We start from the raw sequence: 17,397 nt of genomic DNA, 5'->3' as shown, positions 1-17,397 counted from the left end.
TGAGTCAACACATGATTTTAATAATTCTGTTTGATGCAATTTAAAAAAAAGTGTCATCTTTGATCGTATAAAAATTACAGCATTATTGAGATGTACATAAACAATATTATAACGCAGACATGCACTGCATTGACCTCAACATGATAAATGTGCTCATCCCTAAAGCATGCACACACGAACGGCATCACATAGAGGGCTATATTAAATAATTGTTTCATTTGAGATACGAAAAACAGACATTTACATTTTAGTCATTTAGCAGACACTTATCCAGAGCGACTCACAGTTAGTGCGTTCATCTTAAGATAAATAGGTGGGACAACCACATATTACAGGCATAGAAAGTACACTTTTCCTCAAAGTAGCTATTAGTAGTTAGAGCTAGAAGTCAAACAAATTTTTCCTATATAATGATAAATGCATATGTTGATTATAATTGACAAATACCAAGTAATGTCTTACTTCATTACTGTTTCCTTAAATTATAAGTGTGTGTGTGTGGGGGGGGGTTAATCAACTGAGGTAAACATAATTTTTCAATTTCCTTGAGTGTGTAAGAAAATATTACTTCCCATGTACTTAAATTACTGATGAATTCCTATTTAAAGGTCTGGTGCGCTGATAGCAACCAAGAACAACCCTCAGTGTTTCTCAGTGCACTTGGATCAGTCTTCACTCCAATCTGCTTTCTTAGACATTTAGGATTACCTGGGCCAGGGGGCCTCCTCAAGTTACCTCGCATCACAAGAACAATGTTATATTGAATTTTTACTACTTCTAAAACTCAGTAACATTTATGTACATAAAAGTTAACTGCTTGATCAAACAGGTCCCCGTTACCATTCTCTCTCTCTCCGTCGACCTCTCATGTCTTATCCTCTCTGACCAGCATCTCGACCTCTCTCATGAATCGCAGACAGAGCTCATCCTGCCAGGGCAGGGCCACACACTGGACGGCCACAGGAAGCCCCACTCCACCAGTCACTGCCTGTAGACACACACAGCATCCCAAAAAAGTCCCAACCAGTGATGTGCAGATCAGGGCCTGTACACATACATAATTTCATCAGAGTAGGACTGATCTAGGAAGTTGCCCACAGTCCATCCCTAGTAATCTAAAAGGCAAAACTGATCCTATATCAGCACTCCTTCTCCGAGACGCTATTTGAACATGGGCCCAGTGATCTGATCTCTGCAACACAACAACCAGGACGTCCATCTACTGGTTACATGTGGAACTGCAGCCTAAGATTCACAGGTTAGTAGCTACATAAAGACATACATTAATGAACAATTATGAGACCATAGTGTTGTATCATGTGCTTAGGATACAGGTTGTGCCATCTGCAATTGGTAAAATGGCCACTTCAAGTCAAGAGGTAAATATGTTTGGAAAGGGCTAAATGTACTGTAAATATTTTAGGAGGAAGAGTTTGTGACTCCGGCTACCTTTTTGTAGAGCTTGTCCCAGATGTCCCCATAGTTTCCCTTGTAGTGCCTGAGTTCTTCCTCATCCTCTGCTGTAACCGTGGAGACAGGAACCACCCCAGCAGGGAAATTAAGGAGATTGTAGATAATGGTGTAGGTGAGTGTACCTGGAAAGAGAGATGGAGAGGAGAAACAACTTAATCACACCGCTATCTTGTTTCGCATTGGAAAATATGGCATGATTAAGTCAAAAGAAAAGTCTCAAACCCCAAAGGTTAAGTAAATCTTTGAGTGACTCCGAAGTAAATTATACAAGTGTCCTTGGACAACACAAAATCAACTCTAAGCAAAAACAATTAACTTCCTATGCTATAAAAGACAAACCTAAACCCCATTTCATAAGGTGTTAATTTGCCTCAGAGAGAGGAGAGATGGGTACATACTGGTGAGCTGGCCACAGAGAGAGGAGAGATGGGTACATACTGGTGAGCTGGCCACAGAGAGAGCAGAGATGGGTACATACTGGTGAGCTGGCCACAGAGAGAGCAGAGATGGGTACATACTGGTGAGCTGGCCACAGAGAGAGGAGAGATGGGTACATACTGGTGAGCTGGCCACAGAGAGAGCAGAGATGGGTACATACTGGTGAGCTGGCCACAGAGAGAGCAGAGATGGGTACATACTGGTGAGCTGGCCACAGAGAGAGGAGAGATGGGTACATACTGGTGAGCTGGCCACAGAGAGAGCAGAGATGGGTACATACTGGTGAGCTGGCCACAGAGAGAGGAGAGATGGGTACATACTGGTGAGCTGGCCACAGAGAGAGGAGAGATGGGTACATACTGGTGAGCTGGCCACAGAGAGAGGAGAGATGGGTACATACTGGTAAGCTCGCCAGGGTAGTTATGGATGTAGGCTGGACCAACCATGGGACACAGCAGCACGTCCAGCTCACACCTCCTCCACTCTGCAATCACCTCATGCATGTAGTCCTTAGAGAACAGATAGAGATAGAGAGCAACAATTCCCTCAGAACATTGACGCTCACAGCCTTCTCACCAAAGCTAGATGTGTTATACAGAACAAAAATATAAAACGCAACAATTGCATATATTTTACTAAGTTAAAGTTCATATGAGGATCAGTCAATTGAAATAAATTCCTTAGGCCCTAACATATGGATTTCACACGACTGGGAATACAGATATGCATCTGTTGGTCTCAGATACCTTAATAAAAAGGTAGGGGCGTGGATCAAAAAACCACCACTGCACCATGCAGCGCCACACATCTCCTTCACATAGAGTTGATCAGGCTGTTGATTGTGGCCTGTGGAATGTTGTCCCACTCCTCTTCAAAGGCTGTGCGAAGTTGCTGGATATTGGAACACGCTGTCGTACACGTCAATCCAGAGAATCCCAAACATGCTCTACGGGTGACATGACTGGTGAGTATGCAGGCCATGGAAGAACTGGGACATTTTCAGCTTCCAGGAATTGTGTACAGATCCTTGCGACATGGGGCTGTGCATTATCATGCAGAAACATGAGGTGACGGTGGCGGATGAATGGCACGACAATGGGCCTCAGGACTTCGTCACGGTATCGCTAAGCATTCAAATTGCCATTGATAAAATGCAATTGTGTTCATTGTCCGTAGCTTATGCTTGCCCATACCATAACCCCACCACCACAGGGCACTCTGTTCACATCAGCAAACCACTCGCCCACACAACGCCATACACGTGGTCTGCAGTTGTGAGGCTGGTTGGAAATACTGCTAAATTCTCTAAAACAACATTGGAAGCAGCTTATGGTACAGACATTAACATTATCTGGCAACAACTCTGGTGGACATTTTTGCAGTCAATAGACCAATTACACGCTCCCTCAAAACTTGAGACATCGGTGGCATTCGGTTGTGACAAAACTGCACATTTTAGAGTGGCCTTTTAATGTCCCCAGCACAAGGTGCACCTGTGTAATGATCCTGTGGTTTAATCAGCTTCTTGATATATGTCACATCTGTCAGGTGGATGGATTATCTTGGCAAAAGAGAAATGCTCAATAATAGGGATGTTTGTGCACAAATTTGTGCACAAAGTACATACAACCGCTTCGTTTGAGAAACAGACAGTTGGCCTGATTTAAAAAAGCAATAAAACAAGCCTTTAGACTAGGTGAATATCTGGAGTATCAGCATTTGTGTGTTCAATTACAGGCTCAAAATGGCCAGAAACAGAGAATTTTCTTCTGAAACTCGTCAGTCTATTCTTGTTCTGAGAAATGAAGGCTATTCCAAGCGAGAGATTGCCAAGAAACTGAAGATCTCGTACAACGCTGTGTATTACTCCCTTCACAGAACAACGCAAACTGGCTATAACCAGAATAGAAAGAGTGGAAGGCCCCCGGTGCACAACTGAGCAAGAGGACAAGTACATTAGCGTGTCTAGTTAGAGAAACAGGCGCCTCACAAGTCCTCAACTGGCAGCTTCATCAAATAGTACCCGCAAAACACCAGTCTCAACGTCAACAGTAAAGAGGCGGCTCCGGGATGCTGGCACATGTGAATAATACAATTTGATTTGAAGCACCTTTGGCAGCGCTTACAGCCTTGAGTCTTCTTGGGTGTGATGCTACAAGCTTGACACACCTGTATGTGGAGTTTCTCCCATTCTTCTCTGCAGATCCTCTCAAGTTCTGTCAGGTTGGATGGGGAGCGTCGCTGCACAGCTATTTTCAGGTCTCCACAGAGATGTTCGATCGGGTTCAAGTCTTGGCTCTTGGCTGGGTCACTCAGGGACATTGAGACTTGTCCCGAAGCCACTCCTGCGTTGTCTTGGCTGTGTGCTTAGGGTCGTTGTCCTGTTGGAAGGTGAACCGCACTCCAGTCTAAGGTCCTGAGCGCTCTGGAGCAAGTTTTCATCCAGGATCTCTCTGTACTGCGCTCTGTTCATCTTTCCCTCGATCCTGACTAGTCTCCCAGTCCCTGCCGCTGAAAAACATCCCCACAACCGTAAGAATGGTGCCAGGTTTCCTCCAGATGTGACACTTCACATTCAGGCCAAAGAGTTCAATCTTGGTTTCATAAGACCAGAGAATCTTGATTCTCCCTGACCAAGGCCCTTCTCCCCCGATTGCTCAGTTTGGCCGGGCGGCCAGCTCTAGGGAGTCTTGATGGTTCTAAACGTCTTCCATTTAAGAAAGGAGGGCCTTGTGTTCTTGGGGACCTTCAATCCTGCAGACATTTTTTGGTACCCTTCCCCAGATTTGTGCCTCGACACAATCCTGTCTCGGAGCTCTACAGACAGTTCCTTCGACCTCATGGCTTGGTTTTTGCTCTGACATGCACTGTCAACTGTGGGACCTTATATAGACAGATGTGTGCATTTCCAAATAATGTCCAATCAATTGAATTTACCACAGGTGGACTCCAATCAAGTTGTACAAACTTCAAGGATGATCAATGGAAACAGGATGCACCTGAGCTCAATTTCAAAGGGTCTGAATACCTATGTAAATAAGTAGTTAAAAAAAATATATATAAATTACGTATTTTCGCTTTGTCATTATGGGGTATTGTGTGTAGGTTGAGGAAAAAAAGTCTTATTTAAACCATTTTAGAATAAGGCTCTAACATAACAAAAGTATTATTTAAACCATTTTAGAATAAGGCTCTAACATAACAAAAGGTGGAAAAAGTTGAGGGGTTTGAATACTTTCCTGAATGCACTGTATATACACAAACATCTGTGACTTGTTCAATCGAATGCAACACAGATCATTTTTAATCTACGTAATCAAAAAGAAAACTGTGCACATGCATGAGTCGCCTACAAAAGAGTTTGCTTCTGCTGCAGCAGTCGCTGTAAAATATAACGCATGCGGCAGTCACTTCGTTGACCTCTAGACTGATATGTGAGCCACACTGATTACCAAATGTTTACCTACTTCCACATCCACGTGATGTCTCCACAGGTCTTGCACAGAGCTGGTGAAACAGGAAATGATGGAGTAACTAATTATGGTTACTTCTGTATTTCATAAACCATGTAACTGATAGAAACCTGGAGAACAGGGCTGATCAGACAGCTCACCCAAATCCACGCAGGCTATCCAGAGAGGCAGCGATGCGGGGAAACTGAGGGAGGAAAACGTGTCAGAAGTATTCCCAGGCGACCAAATTCTCCAGCACTTTAAACCAAATGCAAACTACTCTTCACACCCCTATACCCCTGTTAACTCCTGAGGGCACGTCATTTGGCGGATGTATGACCCCTATATCTCTATACTGAATTTCCTTAAACCCCCAGAAAGTATTTGGAATTGAAAAATGCCTGTGGAATATAATCAAAATAAGTAATACAATAAAAGCATTGATGCTACAGTTTCATCAATTGAATATGAAATTGAAAGAGGCACTCCTCAACAGGAATTACAATGACGCAGAACTGTGAAAGAGTCATTGGGCGGGGGAATGGTTTCTCCAGTCACTGTTTTAACCTTCCCCTTCACTTACTATAGGCTTGAGGAGAATGGAGAGGATTTTCTTCACAGTGCGAGGCAGATTGTAGGGGATAATCTGAACCCTGAGACACGGGTCGACAGGACCCCCTTTCCTGAAATAACACACATAACAGAGTTTCTTTCATTGACAACATATTTTTGTGTACTGGATAGATCATTTCACTCCCAGGGAAGTTCATTGGGGTAGTTTTGCTAAACTCGTTGGGATTACCAGGGTCATTAGGCCCAAAATGGAAGTAAACAGGTTGAAACAGGGAACAAAAACATTTTTATTTAACTAGGTAAGTCGGTTAAGAACAAATTCTTATTTACAATGATGGCCTACACCGGCCAAACCCAGACGATGCTGGGCCAATTCAGCTCCGCCGTATGGGACTACCAGTCACGGACTGTTGTGATACAGCCTGGATTCAAACCAGAGTGTCTGTAGTGACGCCCCAAGCACTGAGACGCAGCGCCTTAGACCGCTGCGCTACTCGGGAGCCCACCAACATGGACTTGTCTAATGAGAAACAAATTTTTGTTTTTCCGTTTCTAAATATTTTGCTACAGTGTGCCTTACTGAACAGAACCCAGGGAAATTTGACTCACAGGTTGCTAAGCAAGGTAGTACATCCGTCGCCGAAATGACCCCTGATAACCAGCTCATGAATGGCATAGTTCAGCCTTGGGGGTATGAAGGAAACCAACTGGAGAGAGAGAGATGGGGGGGGGGGGGGGGGGGGTGGCGAACGATGGAGGGGTGGAGGGAGAGAAAGGAATGCAATTTGCAATTACATATCAATACAGTCATCAATCAAACTATAAACTAATGATGCTTATTTTTATGTTTCTGTCATTCAGCAGACCAAGTCAACACTGTATGATAAGTGTTCAACCAAGCTCTGATCTGGATTATCACAAATAGATCAGACTGGGGCTGGGGGGTACTCACTGTGTGCCCTGCTTTCTCCAGCAACGCCTTGGTCTCCCTCAGGGCTCGGCCCATGCTTGGAGAGGGCATGGCATAGCCGTCGTTCTCATAGTAACCAATCCTCAGGGGCTTGGAGCTCTGGTATACCTGGAGGAGAACAGAGGAAAAATATAGCAGATAGAAAGACTTTCCATCACAAAATATAATAGTGATATATACTGAACAGAAATATAATAGTGATATAATAGTGATACTGAACACAAACATAATAGTAATATATAGTAATATATACTGAACAGAAATATAAAACGCAACATGTAAAGTGCTGGTCCCATGTTTTTTTTGTACCGGCTGTGCACACTTTGTCAGTCTCTCATTCACAATTTGAGAAGCACTTGATAATGCCTCGAATTTCCCAGTGGCATCCCCTTTGTGTGGCCATAATACACCCCTAAAAAAATCATTCTGCAGCCTTTCTCCCTAAATGCTGCCTGCTCCGAAGCACCTCTCATCTCACTCACACGATCAGGTCTTTATTTTGAAGCAATGCGCACATGGTAGTAGGCTATAAGGGCAAATGTTCCATTAGTGAAAAACACCATTATCAACAACAAAAAAAGACACTTTCCCTGTGGTTTATTTTCATGTCAGCCAGGTAGGCTATAATCCTGTTGTAAATATAAGCAATGCGCTTAATATTAGGAAAGTTCAAAAATAAATATAGTAGCCCTAACCTATAGAAAGCTGATCCCCCTCTTTTCAGTAGAGGCCATCACTCTGTTTTCACGCACAATTGCATAGCCTATTGAAATGTTGCGCAGCATGACCTCATGGACTCTCATGAAGTGTTTGATTAGATTTTCAAATACATTTACATTGATGTCAGATTGATTAGAGGGACAATAGGATGCCGAGTACCAGGCAGTTAGCAAGTTTGGTAGGCTACTAATGACCATCAGCAGCATCAGAGCTTGGAGAAGCCTAATTACCGTAACTAAACAGTCAAGTGGAATTTGACTGCCTTCATGACTCGTGGCGGTAATACGGTCACCGTAACAGCCCTAGTCACACAACACAATGCCACAGATGTCTGAAGTTGAGGGAGCGAGCCATTGGCATGCTGACTGCAGAATGTCCTCCAGATCTGTTGCCAGATAGAGAAATGAACATTCAATTATCATAAGCCACCTAAGTCATTTTGGAGAATTTGGCAGTACGTCCAACCGGCCTCAACTCCAGACCACGTGTATGGCGTTGTGTGGGCAAGCGATTTGCTGATGTCAACGTTGTAAACAGAGTGCCCCATGGTGGTGGTGGGGTTATGGTATGGGCAGACATAAGCTACGGACATTGAACACAATTGCATTTTATCGATGGCAATTTGAATGCAGAGATCCCGTGATGAGATCCTGAGGCCCATTGTCGTGCCATTCATCCACCACCTCGAACAGCGGGAAAACATTCCACAATCAACAGCCTGATCAACTATACGCGAAGGAGATAGGTCGCACTGAATGAGGCAAATGGTGGTTACACCAGATACTAACTTTTTTTAAAAGGTATCTGTGACCAACAAATGTATATCTGTATTCACTGTCAAGCGAAATCCATAGATTAGGGCCTAATGAATTCATTTCAATTGACTGATTTCCTTATATGAATTAATTGTTCCGATTATATTTTGTTCAGTATAATACTAAAAAATATGGATCTACCATTATATTCTTTAGGGATATCTATTGGACCACAAATCACGTTTCCATCCAACCTTTTTATACGAGTAAAGTACATTTTTGTGACAGGCCTGATGGGCACGGATCATTTGTCACTAAACTTTCCAAACGTCAACAAAGCAAAATATGCTAGACAAGGTGGGATCTTTTTGTGTCTTTAAAAGTAATTATGCAAGAAATGTCGGTGTAAGCGCTTATGTGCAAATAATTATAGAATAACCATCATATCGGCATAAACTTGGAGCCAAGCGATGACGTGTGGTCCTCCCACTACGACTCGTAGGGAAAGCATGCAGTTTATTAGACAACAGATTAAATAAGTTACGATGAACTTCACAGGGTGGTGAAAGTGCAAGGTGATGAGCTTGATGCTCCTTTCCAATAAATATTGAGGGTCTTATTCTGGTAACATGATGATCGATGCGTGGCTGCCATTTGACAAATAAATGTTGCTCTCTTGTCCATAATAATCTCATCATGTAGACTAAGAACACCTGCTCTTTCTAGGACATAGACTGACCAGATGAAAGCTATGATCCCTTATTTGTCACTTATCCAACCGGTCGATTGCGATCGACTAGGCAATCGTAGTCGATCACCAAACATTTCCTATTTATTTTTTCGTTTAGCGCTGTTGGCGTTAGGTGCACTTGATTCAGCAGCCCTAGCGTCAGGAAGGCAACATGTTCCCATTTTGATCCATTTCATGTGTCTGAAGGTAGAACTCCACATACGCGGCAGGCCCAGAGAGCAAATCAAGCGCAACTATAGGCCCACTGCTGGCCAATCAGATAGCTCAGTTCACGGTGTCTGCAGTTTCCTCGAGCCAGACTGTAAAAACAAGCCACGGGCGCACAGAAAAGTTGATACTGAGATTAAAAAAATTATAATTTAAACCATGACTAAAGAGACTCAAAGAATAGCGTAAAGAGTTACTGTTTTTATAAGTGTTTAGGATGTTATTTAACACTTTGTTCAACACTTTTATAAGCTATAAAAAGGTGCATTCTCAGCTTCAATAAATGAGTACAGCAAAGTGTTTCCATAAGCTTGCAGTGTTATTATCTGCCTTTGTCTTTTTGAAATCTAGGAATATTTAACTTTCTCTGGTCAGTTGAGTAACATGAATTGGTGCATGAGGCAGAAATAATGCAGTGCGACTTCAGTTTCACCATCAGCTGGAAGGAAAACTTTCCCTTTTATAAGGGGGGGGGGGGGGGGGGGGCAGTGAGAAATTATTACCAGTGATCATATACCAAAAATGTTTAAATATAATTTCAAAATGGTCTGAGAAGAGCAATATTGGCAGGGGAATACAAGCATAGGCCCAATACATTACCACTGCATATTGGCTATGGTATACTGCACAAACCTCAATGCTACAGAACTGTTTTTAATAGTTTGTTGCATAGGTGTGTTTTTTAAGTATAGATATATATACACACACTTTTTTTTTTTTTTTTTTTTAAATCAGAGCGGTAGATCTCGGCTTGCTTTTGGACTCAAAGTGATCTTGACTCAGAGGTTGGTTGGTGACCACTGCTCTAGATGAAGAGGAGGTTAAAGAAGGATTTTAAAGCCTTGAGACATGGATTGTGTATGGTGTGCCATTCACAAGGTGAAGGGGCAAGGCAAAAGATTTAAGTGCCTTTGAACAGGGTATGGTAGTAGTTGCCAGGCGCACCGGTTTGTGTCAAGAACTGCAACGCTGCTGGGTTTTTCATGCTCAACAGTTTCCCGTGTGTATCAAGAATGGTCCACCACCCAAAAGACAACCAGCCATTTTGACACAACTATGGGAAGTATTGGAGTCAACATGGGCAAGCATCCCTGTGAAACGGTTGACACCTTGTAGAGTCCATGCCCCGACTAATTGAGGCTGTTCTGAGGGCAAAGGGGGGAGGGGGTGCAACTCAATATCAGGAAGGTGTTCTTAATGTTTTGAACACTCAGTGTATCTGCTAGCTGTTGGCTAGAGCGCACGTGCCCAGGGGCGGACTGGGACAAGAATTTATCCCTGGCATTTCATCCACACCAGCCCACATTGCCAACTCTAAATATAATACCCACTGCTAGTAGCCATGTATTCATCCAACAGTACATTGAATGTCCTTTGCAGTGGTAGGTTACTACCCATGAGGCCTATGCCCTCCCAATAGCCGGTGCGCATTTCTTGCTCGTGCCGCTCCATATCTCAGAGCTACATCAAAAGTGTACCTACAGAAAACTGACACCCTCCTCTCTTTGACAGGGACAAGTGGACAAAGCTTCCAAAGCTGTGCTTTTTCAGAAATTGCATTTTGAAAAGTTAAGCGATCAGAGCGCATTGGGGGAAGAGGAGAGTGGCTCGTTCATCACAGCAGCAGGCCACAAAAGAGCTCCTCCCCAAAGAGCTTAACGAGCTCTTTTATCTCCTCCTTCCTACTGCTCATACGCTCTTAAAGTGGCCGCGCACGGTGAAGGCTCCGTGCAGGATTTCGCCACAACTTGGTAGCATCTCTGTATTCCAGAGAAAGAGACACAGCTGCATGTGAACTCTCACATTTTTCAACATGTTTTTTACAAAAGGATAGATTTGGAGTTAGATAAACTTGGATTTTTCAGCAGGGACATATCCAGGATGCTACTCTCCACAGCATGGCCTTCGCTCCAGATCAAAACTCCAAACCTACAACCTAATTTTGGCCAAAATTGACCAGAGAGATTACTGCTACCAAGGTTTCCTTTTTCCAAGCTATACAGAGGGTGCTCTGGCAAACAAACAGCAGAGACCTGAGGACACCATCCAACCTGGAGTAGTGTTTGGTCTGATGCTATTTTGAACGCCAAGAAGAAAAAGTACATTACAATGAATGCGGAGTTAAGGCTGCCAGGCTCGCTAGGACAGACCAGATACAACTTCAATTAGCACCGAGGTGTGAAGTGAAAGGTGTCGATGCCTTTGGGCCCAACAAGTGGCAGGAGTCCCCTTTGAAGCCCCCTCCTGCTGTTTAAAGATCACCCACTGGCATTTTCTACAATAAATCTGCTTCCGGAAATAAAAGCTTCTCCCAAGTGGGTGTGACACCTACTCCCGTTGCCTGCTGCACCGTTGCTTGGATTCCACCTGGCGATCTGTTCCCAGTCTGTCCTGGCCTGTCTCCCCCTTCCTGGTACAGGTACCCCCACCACACTCCCACCTGAGCTTTCTCTCGCATCCAGCACACACGCACTGCTGGGGCGAGTGACTCTTACTTACAATGGCTACCCCCAAATGGTTATATATATATTTTTTTTTTTTCTTGCGCATTTTGCCTCATGACTCCTGCATGCTTTGTTGACTACCAACCTTCTTTACCCAACCGTGGGACAGACTGTTTGTTCCCACACTCGGGACTCTGACTCTATTGGTTACACAGACTTTTGGCCTCCCTTCCTATTCTAACCACTAAAGGTCCTAACCACCTTTTGCTAAAGGTCCCTAAAGCACACACATCCCTGGGTCGCTCCTCTTTCAGTTCGCTGCAGCTAGCGACTGGAACGAGCTGGCACAAACACTCAAACTGGAAAGTTATCTAAATCTCTTCATTCAAAGACTCAATCATGGACACTTACTGACAGTTGTGGCTGCTTTGTGTGATGTATTGTTGTCTCTACCTTCTTGCCATTTGTGCTGTTGTCTGTGCCCAATAATGTTTGTACCATGTTTTGTGCTGCTACCATGTTGTGTTGCTACCGTGCTGTGTTGTCATGTCTCTCTTTATGTAATGTTGTCTCTTGTCGTGACGTGTATTTTGTCCTAATATATATATTTTTTAAATTATCCCAGCACCCGTCCCCGCAGGAGGCCTTTTGGTAGGCCGTCATTGTAAATAAAATAAATCTTAAATGACTTGCCTAGTTAAATAAAAGGTTAAATAAATAAAACTTAAAAAATGTATTCAGTACATTGGAATTTAACCGCAAAAGGTAGTTATGTGCACTATGTCACCACAACACAGCCTTTTATCCACAACAAGTCAATTTGATGTAAACAAATCCCTGGTGGGGAAAATGCACGTTTTGTTTTCATACAGATTTTACACAATTCACATGAAAATCTGTCACCAATTGGATGGAAACCTAGCTAATGATATGTATTCTATGATAAGAGAAACTTCACCCTGGAGCCTATGTACGGATCATCTCCCACAATCCTAACCGTAACCATTAGTGGGGAAAATGCAAAACTGACCCAAGACCAGCATCTGGGTGAAACTTCTCCCTATGATAGAGAACCCACCTGTTGGTTGAATGGGATGGGTGGTACCGTGGGGTCCAGGATGAACATGTGGTCACAGAGCAGAGCATGCATACAGAGAGCCAGGCTGTCGACGTCTCTTGCCATGGGCCCAAGGGACGACAGCACTGGAACAAGCACAACACAGACAACTTGGGTCATCATGACAGTGGAAAGTCAGTCACTAAAAGCTAACAATACCATTAGTTATCATGTCGTTACTATACCAGAGTTACTGTATATAATGCATTAAGCACCCTTTGAAAATAATTACTATATTTTCCGCAGAATCAAAGCAGTGCTCACTTTTCTTTTGAAAATTCTTTTTTGTAGACCTTATGAAGGACTGGCAGAGGGGTCAAGCAAAATGTTATCAATTTATTTACTATGCATGAGCAGGGATAAAAGTTTAATGTTTGAGCCGTACCTGACTTTTGGCCCCGGACACAGGAGCTAGCACCTCGCGAACTACATTTTTTTTGTTTTTAAAAGGAACAGAGAAAATCAGTCAATATCTAACATCTAACCAAGCCCATCGGGTCAATATCTAACCAAGCCTGGGAGTCTTGTGATGTACTCTTTCTTTGAACTGTGCTCAAGGTTATGAGCATTGTAAAAGATAACATGTTAGGCCAAGTCACCATGAGACACACAGATTCACTAACAGATACATTTGATAGAAACACTAAGGAACACTGACAGACATACTAAGAGTAAGACTCAATAACACACCCACCCACCTCAGCCTGTTGGCCGTGGGCTTGAAGCCACAGATCCCACAGAAGGATGATGGGATACGGATGCTGCCCCCGATGTCAGACCCTATGCCCAGAACCGAGCCCCCTCCTCCGATCAGCGCCCCTTCCCCGCCCGACGAGCCCCCTGACGTCTTCTGGGGGTTGTGGGGATTCAGAGTCAGCCCATAGATAGGGTTACCACAGTCAAAGCTGGAAATGAGGACAATAAACTTATTTTTAGGACACATTTAAAGGACTGCTTTCTCACATGACACATGGGATGACCAACCAGCTTTACTCTGCGTGCGGACTAGCCTGGTCTTAGGGCTTTGACGAGGACCACGTCCACACATTCCTCAATCACATTACTCAAGTCAAAGCTCTTGCACTAAATTACATGGCTTACTGTGGTGCAACTGGCACGTCTCACCTACTACAGTGTGTCAATGTAGTTCAAGTGTATGTGGCGATTCATCACCAGTTGACATTGTTTGGTATCCAAATAATATTCTGAATCTCATTTGTTGCATTCACAAGTCTAAAATAACTATTTACTTTAGCAGGCCTTGGGGCACGTTGGTCTTGACGAAGGGAATGGCGCCTTGTCTCTTCAACACTTCAACTAGCACACTGTCCCCTGTGGCGGGCAGGTCCAATTTACAGATTACGCCACACGTAGAGTCATGACCCTAAACACAAAAACAGGAAGAAAAACTAAAACAAGGAAATCATTCATGTAAAAAAAATACTATTTCAGTAGACGTGCACATCTCTGAACCATGTTACTGGTAGGGCTATTGTCACGAGAGATTCAACTATACTGAACAAAAATAGAAATGCAACAAGAAACAATTACAATGATTTTACTGAGTTACAGTTCATAAGAAAATCTGTCAATTTAAATGAATTAGGCCCTAATCTATGGATTTCACATGACTGTTAAATCAGCTTTTTTATAGGCCACGCCTGTCAGGTGGATGGATTATCTTGGCATAAAATAAATATTCACTAACAGGGATGTAAACAAATTTGTACACAAAATGTGAGAGAAATTAGCGTTTTGTGCATATGGAAAATGTATGCAATGCAACGTATGCAATTTCAGCTCATGAAACATGGCACCAACACTTTACATGTTGCATTTATATTTTCTTTCAGTATAGAAGCACAAACTCTGAACCCAGAACCATGTTACCGATTGGGCTTATGTCATGAGAGAGTCAACTAGAAGCGAACAAACATATGTTACAGACAGGCCTACCGTCGAGCAGCTTCCTGGACACAGATTAAGCCTAGTCCTAAAGAGCATACTCTATGGAGAATCTCCATTTAAAAATGTTTTAGTCCAGGACTAGGCCTAGGTACAGGGGAAAAGGGCAATGAAACACACTGAAATGACACCTAATCAACACTACCTTGTATCCAATATTTTCCTTGATGCTGACAGGGACCCCATAAAGGAGACCATCCTTGTGAGAGTCAATATCCTCCAGCTGATCCCAACGTTCCAGCAGGACCTCAGTGCAACAGTTCAGTCTCCTATTCACCTCCAAGGTCTGTGGGGAAACAGCATGGGATAAATCATCAATGGGACTGCTTTAGTAGATTGATAGGCCTAGTAGCATGGTCCCAGATCTGTTTGTGTTGTCTGTTTATGTTGTCAACTCCTATGGTCATAGTAACAAGAGCACAAACAGATCCCAAAGAGATCTGGGACCAGGCTAGATTTTTTTTATTTTTTTTTATTTCACCTTTATTTAACCAGGTAGGCTAGTTGAGAACAAGTTCTCATTTGCAACTGCGACCTGGCCAAGATAAAGCATAGCAGTGTGAACAGACAACAACACAGAGTTACACATGGAGTAAACAATAAACAAGTCAATAACATGGTAGAAAAAAGAGAATCTATATACAATGATTGATTATCACACCACAATAAATGTTGCCTAATAGGTGATAGGCCTTCAATACAACAACATGCATTGTTTTATACAATACAGCTGCATTTGTTTTGTAAACAATGCAGAAATGATCCAGGCCTGTCATCATAAACTGTGTACAAAACATTTGAAACACCTGCTCTTTCCATGACAGACTGATCAGGTGAAAGCTATGATCCTTATTGATGTCCCTTGTTAAATCCACTTCAATCAGTGTAGATGAAGAGGAGTCAGGTTAACGAAGGATTTTTAAGCGTGTGCCATTCAGAGGGTGAATGGGCAAGACAAAAGATTTAAGTGCCTTTGAATGGGTATGGTAGTAGGTGCCAGGCAAACCGGTTTGTCTCAAGAACTGCAACGCTGCTGGGGCTTTTACGCTCAACAGTTTCCCATGTGTATCAAGAAAGGTCCACCACCCAAAGGACATCCAGCCAACTTCCACACAACTGTGGGAAGCATTAGAGTCAACATGGGCCAGCAGGAACAAAACTAGGTCACCAATGCTTGCAATGAAAACAAAACTATATTTTATAAAAATGATGCAGTCCACAAAATTCCACAACATGCACATTAGAAATAGTTGGTATAAGCTATATGTGAATACTGGGGGTGTTGATTGGATTGTGCATTACCTTTTCCATGTATGAGTGGAACACAGCTTGTGGAGTTAGTGTTCCATCCTTCAGTTGTTTGGACAGCTCAGCCAGGGACAGTGAGAGGATGAGAGAGGTGTCTGTCTCAGGGTGCTGACATGTGATTCAAAGAAGGAGAGTATGAACATTGGGTAGGCCTATACCACCAGATATCTAACTCCCCTTTCTGAAAATAAAAATTAAATGTCCTGTTATCTCAGTCAGTGGGCTAGTCGTGCAGGGGGTCCTCTGAATACCCCCTACTCCTCTTTCCACTTGATGCATGCATGGCTAAGTAAAAAATGTTTTGAACATGAACTTGGAGTGAGTTTGATCAGTTGTGATATATTATTAGAGTGGCTGACAGCACGTTCGAGTCACAGCTGTGTCTGACTAATCAGTCGTGTTGAATGTCCATTCACTGACGTTGTTAGCTAGCTTTCGCTTAGCCTATTCATAGAGACAGAATCCACCCTTGGGTTCTCGAGCAAATTTTCGCTAAATTAAAGTCAACTTACCGACTCGTTGAACTGACAGACAGCATGCTCTGCTCGTTGCAGCGACTTTTCTCTTCGCACTTTTGCTTTCTGAATTTTCTTCCACGACTGTTGGTGTCCAAACCATTTCAGCAAAAGGACCAAGGCACTTGCACCGCATGCTGTGGCTGTCAGAATCACTGTCCATTTCGGCTTTGCTCCAAACACAAGTTGTTTATAGTTATCCATTCTGTCTATGACGCCTATAAAGCTATCCACCTTGAACAACAGACTTTCTAAACTAATGTGATAATGCTAAATGGGTAAACGTTCCATGTATCATAAACATATATGTGTGATTGCGGCCCGCAATTCGGGGCGTTCCTTACATGTAGTTTTTCATGCATCTACAGAAACGCCCCCTATCGAGCATCCCATTGGTTCTGAGCACACCATCTTCTAAAATGTATGTCAAAAGGGAAATAACAGTATTATCTGAGTTTTTCGGGGGCGAAGGACATGGTCTACCGGAGTCCTAGCTAGCTAACAAGTTAGTAGTGTCCTTCGCTCCGGGCTGCCGATCACCTGCCCTCGTGGTTACCAGAACCGCAGGAAAGCAGTGCCCGACAGGCGTGGGCGAAGTACACTGTCTACGGGTGTCCTAGGTATCGTTAGCTACCGAGGTAGAGTTGGTTGTCACAGAATCATCAAGCTAGATATGACGTATTCTATAAATGTCTAGCATACTTTTACG

At 43.2% G+C, this 17,397-nt stretch overlaps 1 protein-coding gene across 1 annotated transcript; it reads right to left on the bottom strand.

Annotated features, from left to right (window-relative positions):
* On the bottom strand, positions 1-17,048 carry LOC129867393 (fatty-acid amide hydrolase 1-like). The gene is made up of 15 exons (XM_055940762.1): positions 16,686-17,048; positions 16,168-16,281; positions 15,011-15,151; positions 14,151-14,284; positions 13,599-13,805; positions 13,286-13,326; positions 12,862-12,986; positions 6,889-7,014; positions 6,546-6,643; positions 5,947-6,046; positions 5,525-5,568; positions 5,379-5,418; positions 2,312-2,420; positions 1,450-1,595; positions 1-988 (listed from the first exon to the last, which is right to left on the bottom strand). Exons 1-15 carry the CDS (start codon positions 16,890-16,892, stop codon positions 866-868), a joined length of 1,755 nt encoding a protein of 584 aa, XP_055796737.1. The 5' UTR covers positions 16,893-17,048; the 3' UTR covers positions 1-865.
* Between the last annotated feature and the right edge of the window lie 349 nt (positions 17,049-17,397).

The sequence above is a fragment of the Salvelinus fontinalis genome, chromosome 12 (genome assembly GCF_029448725.1).
Source record: "Salvelinus fontinalis isolate EN_2023a chromosome 12, ASM2944872v1, whole genome shotgun sequence".
Lineage (NCBI taxonomy): Eukaryota > Metazoa > Chordata > Actinopteri > Salmoniformes > Salmonidae > Salvelinus > Salvelinus fontinalis.
Note: the sequence above shows the minus strand (reverse complement) of the source record. Positions and strands in the feature narration are given on the sequence as shown.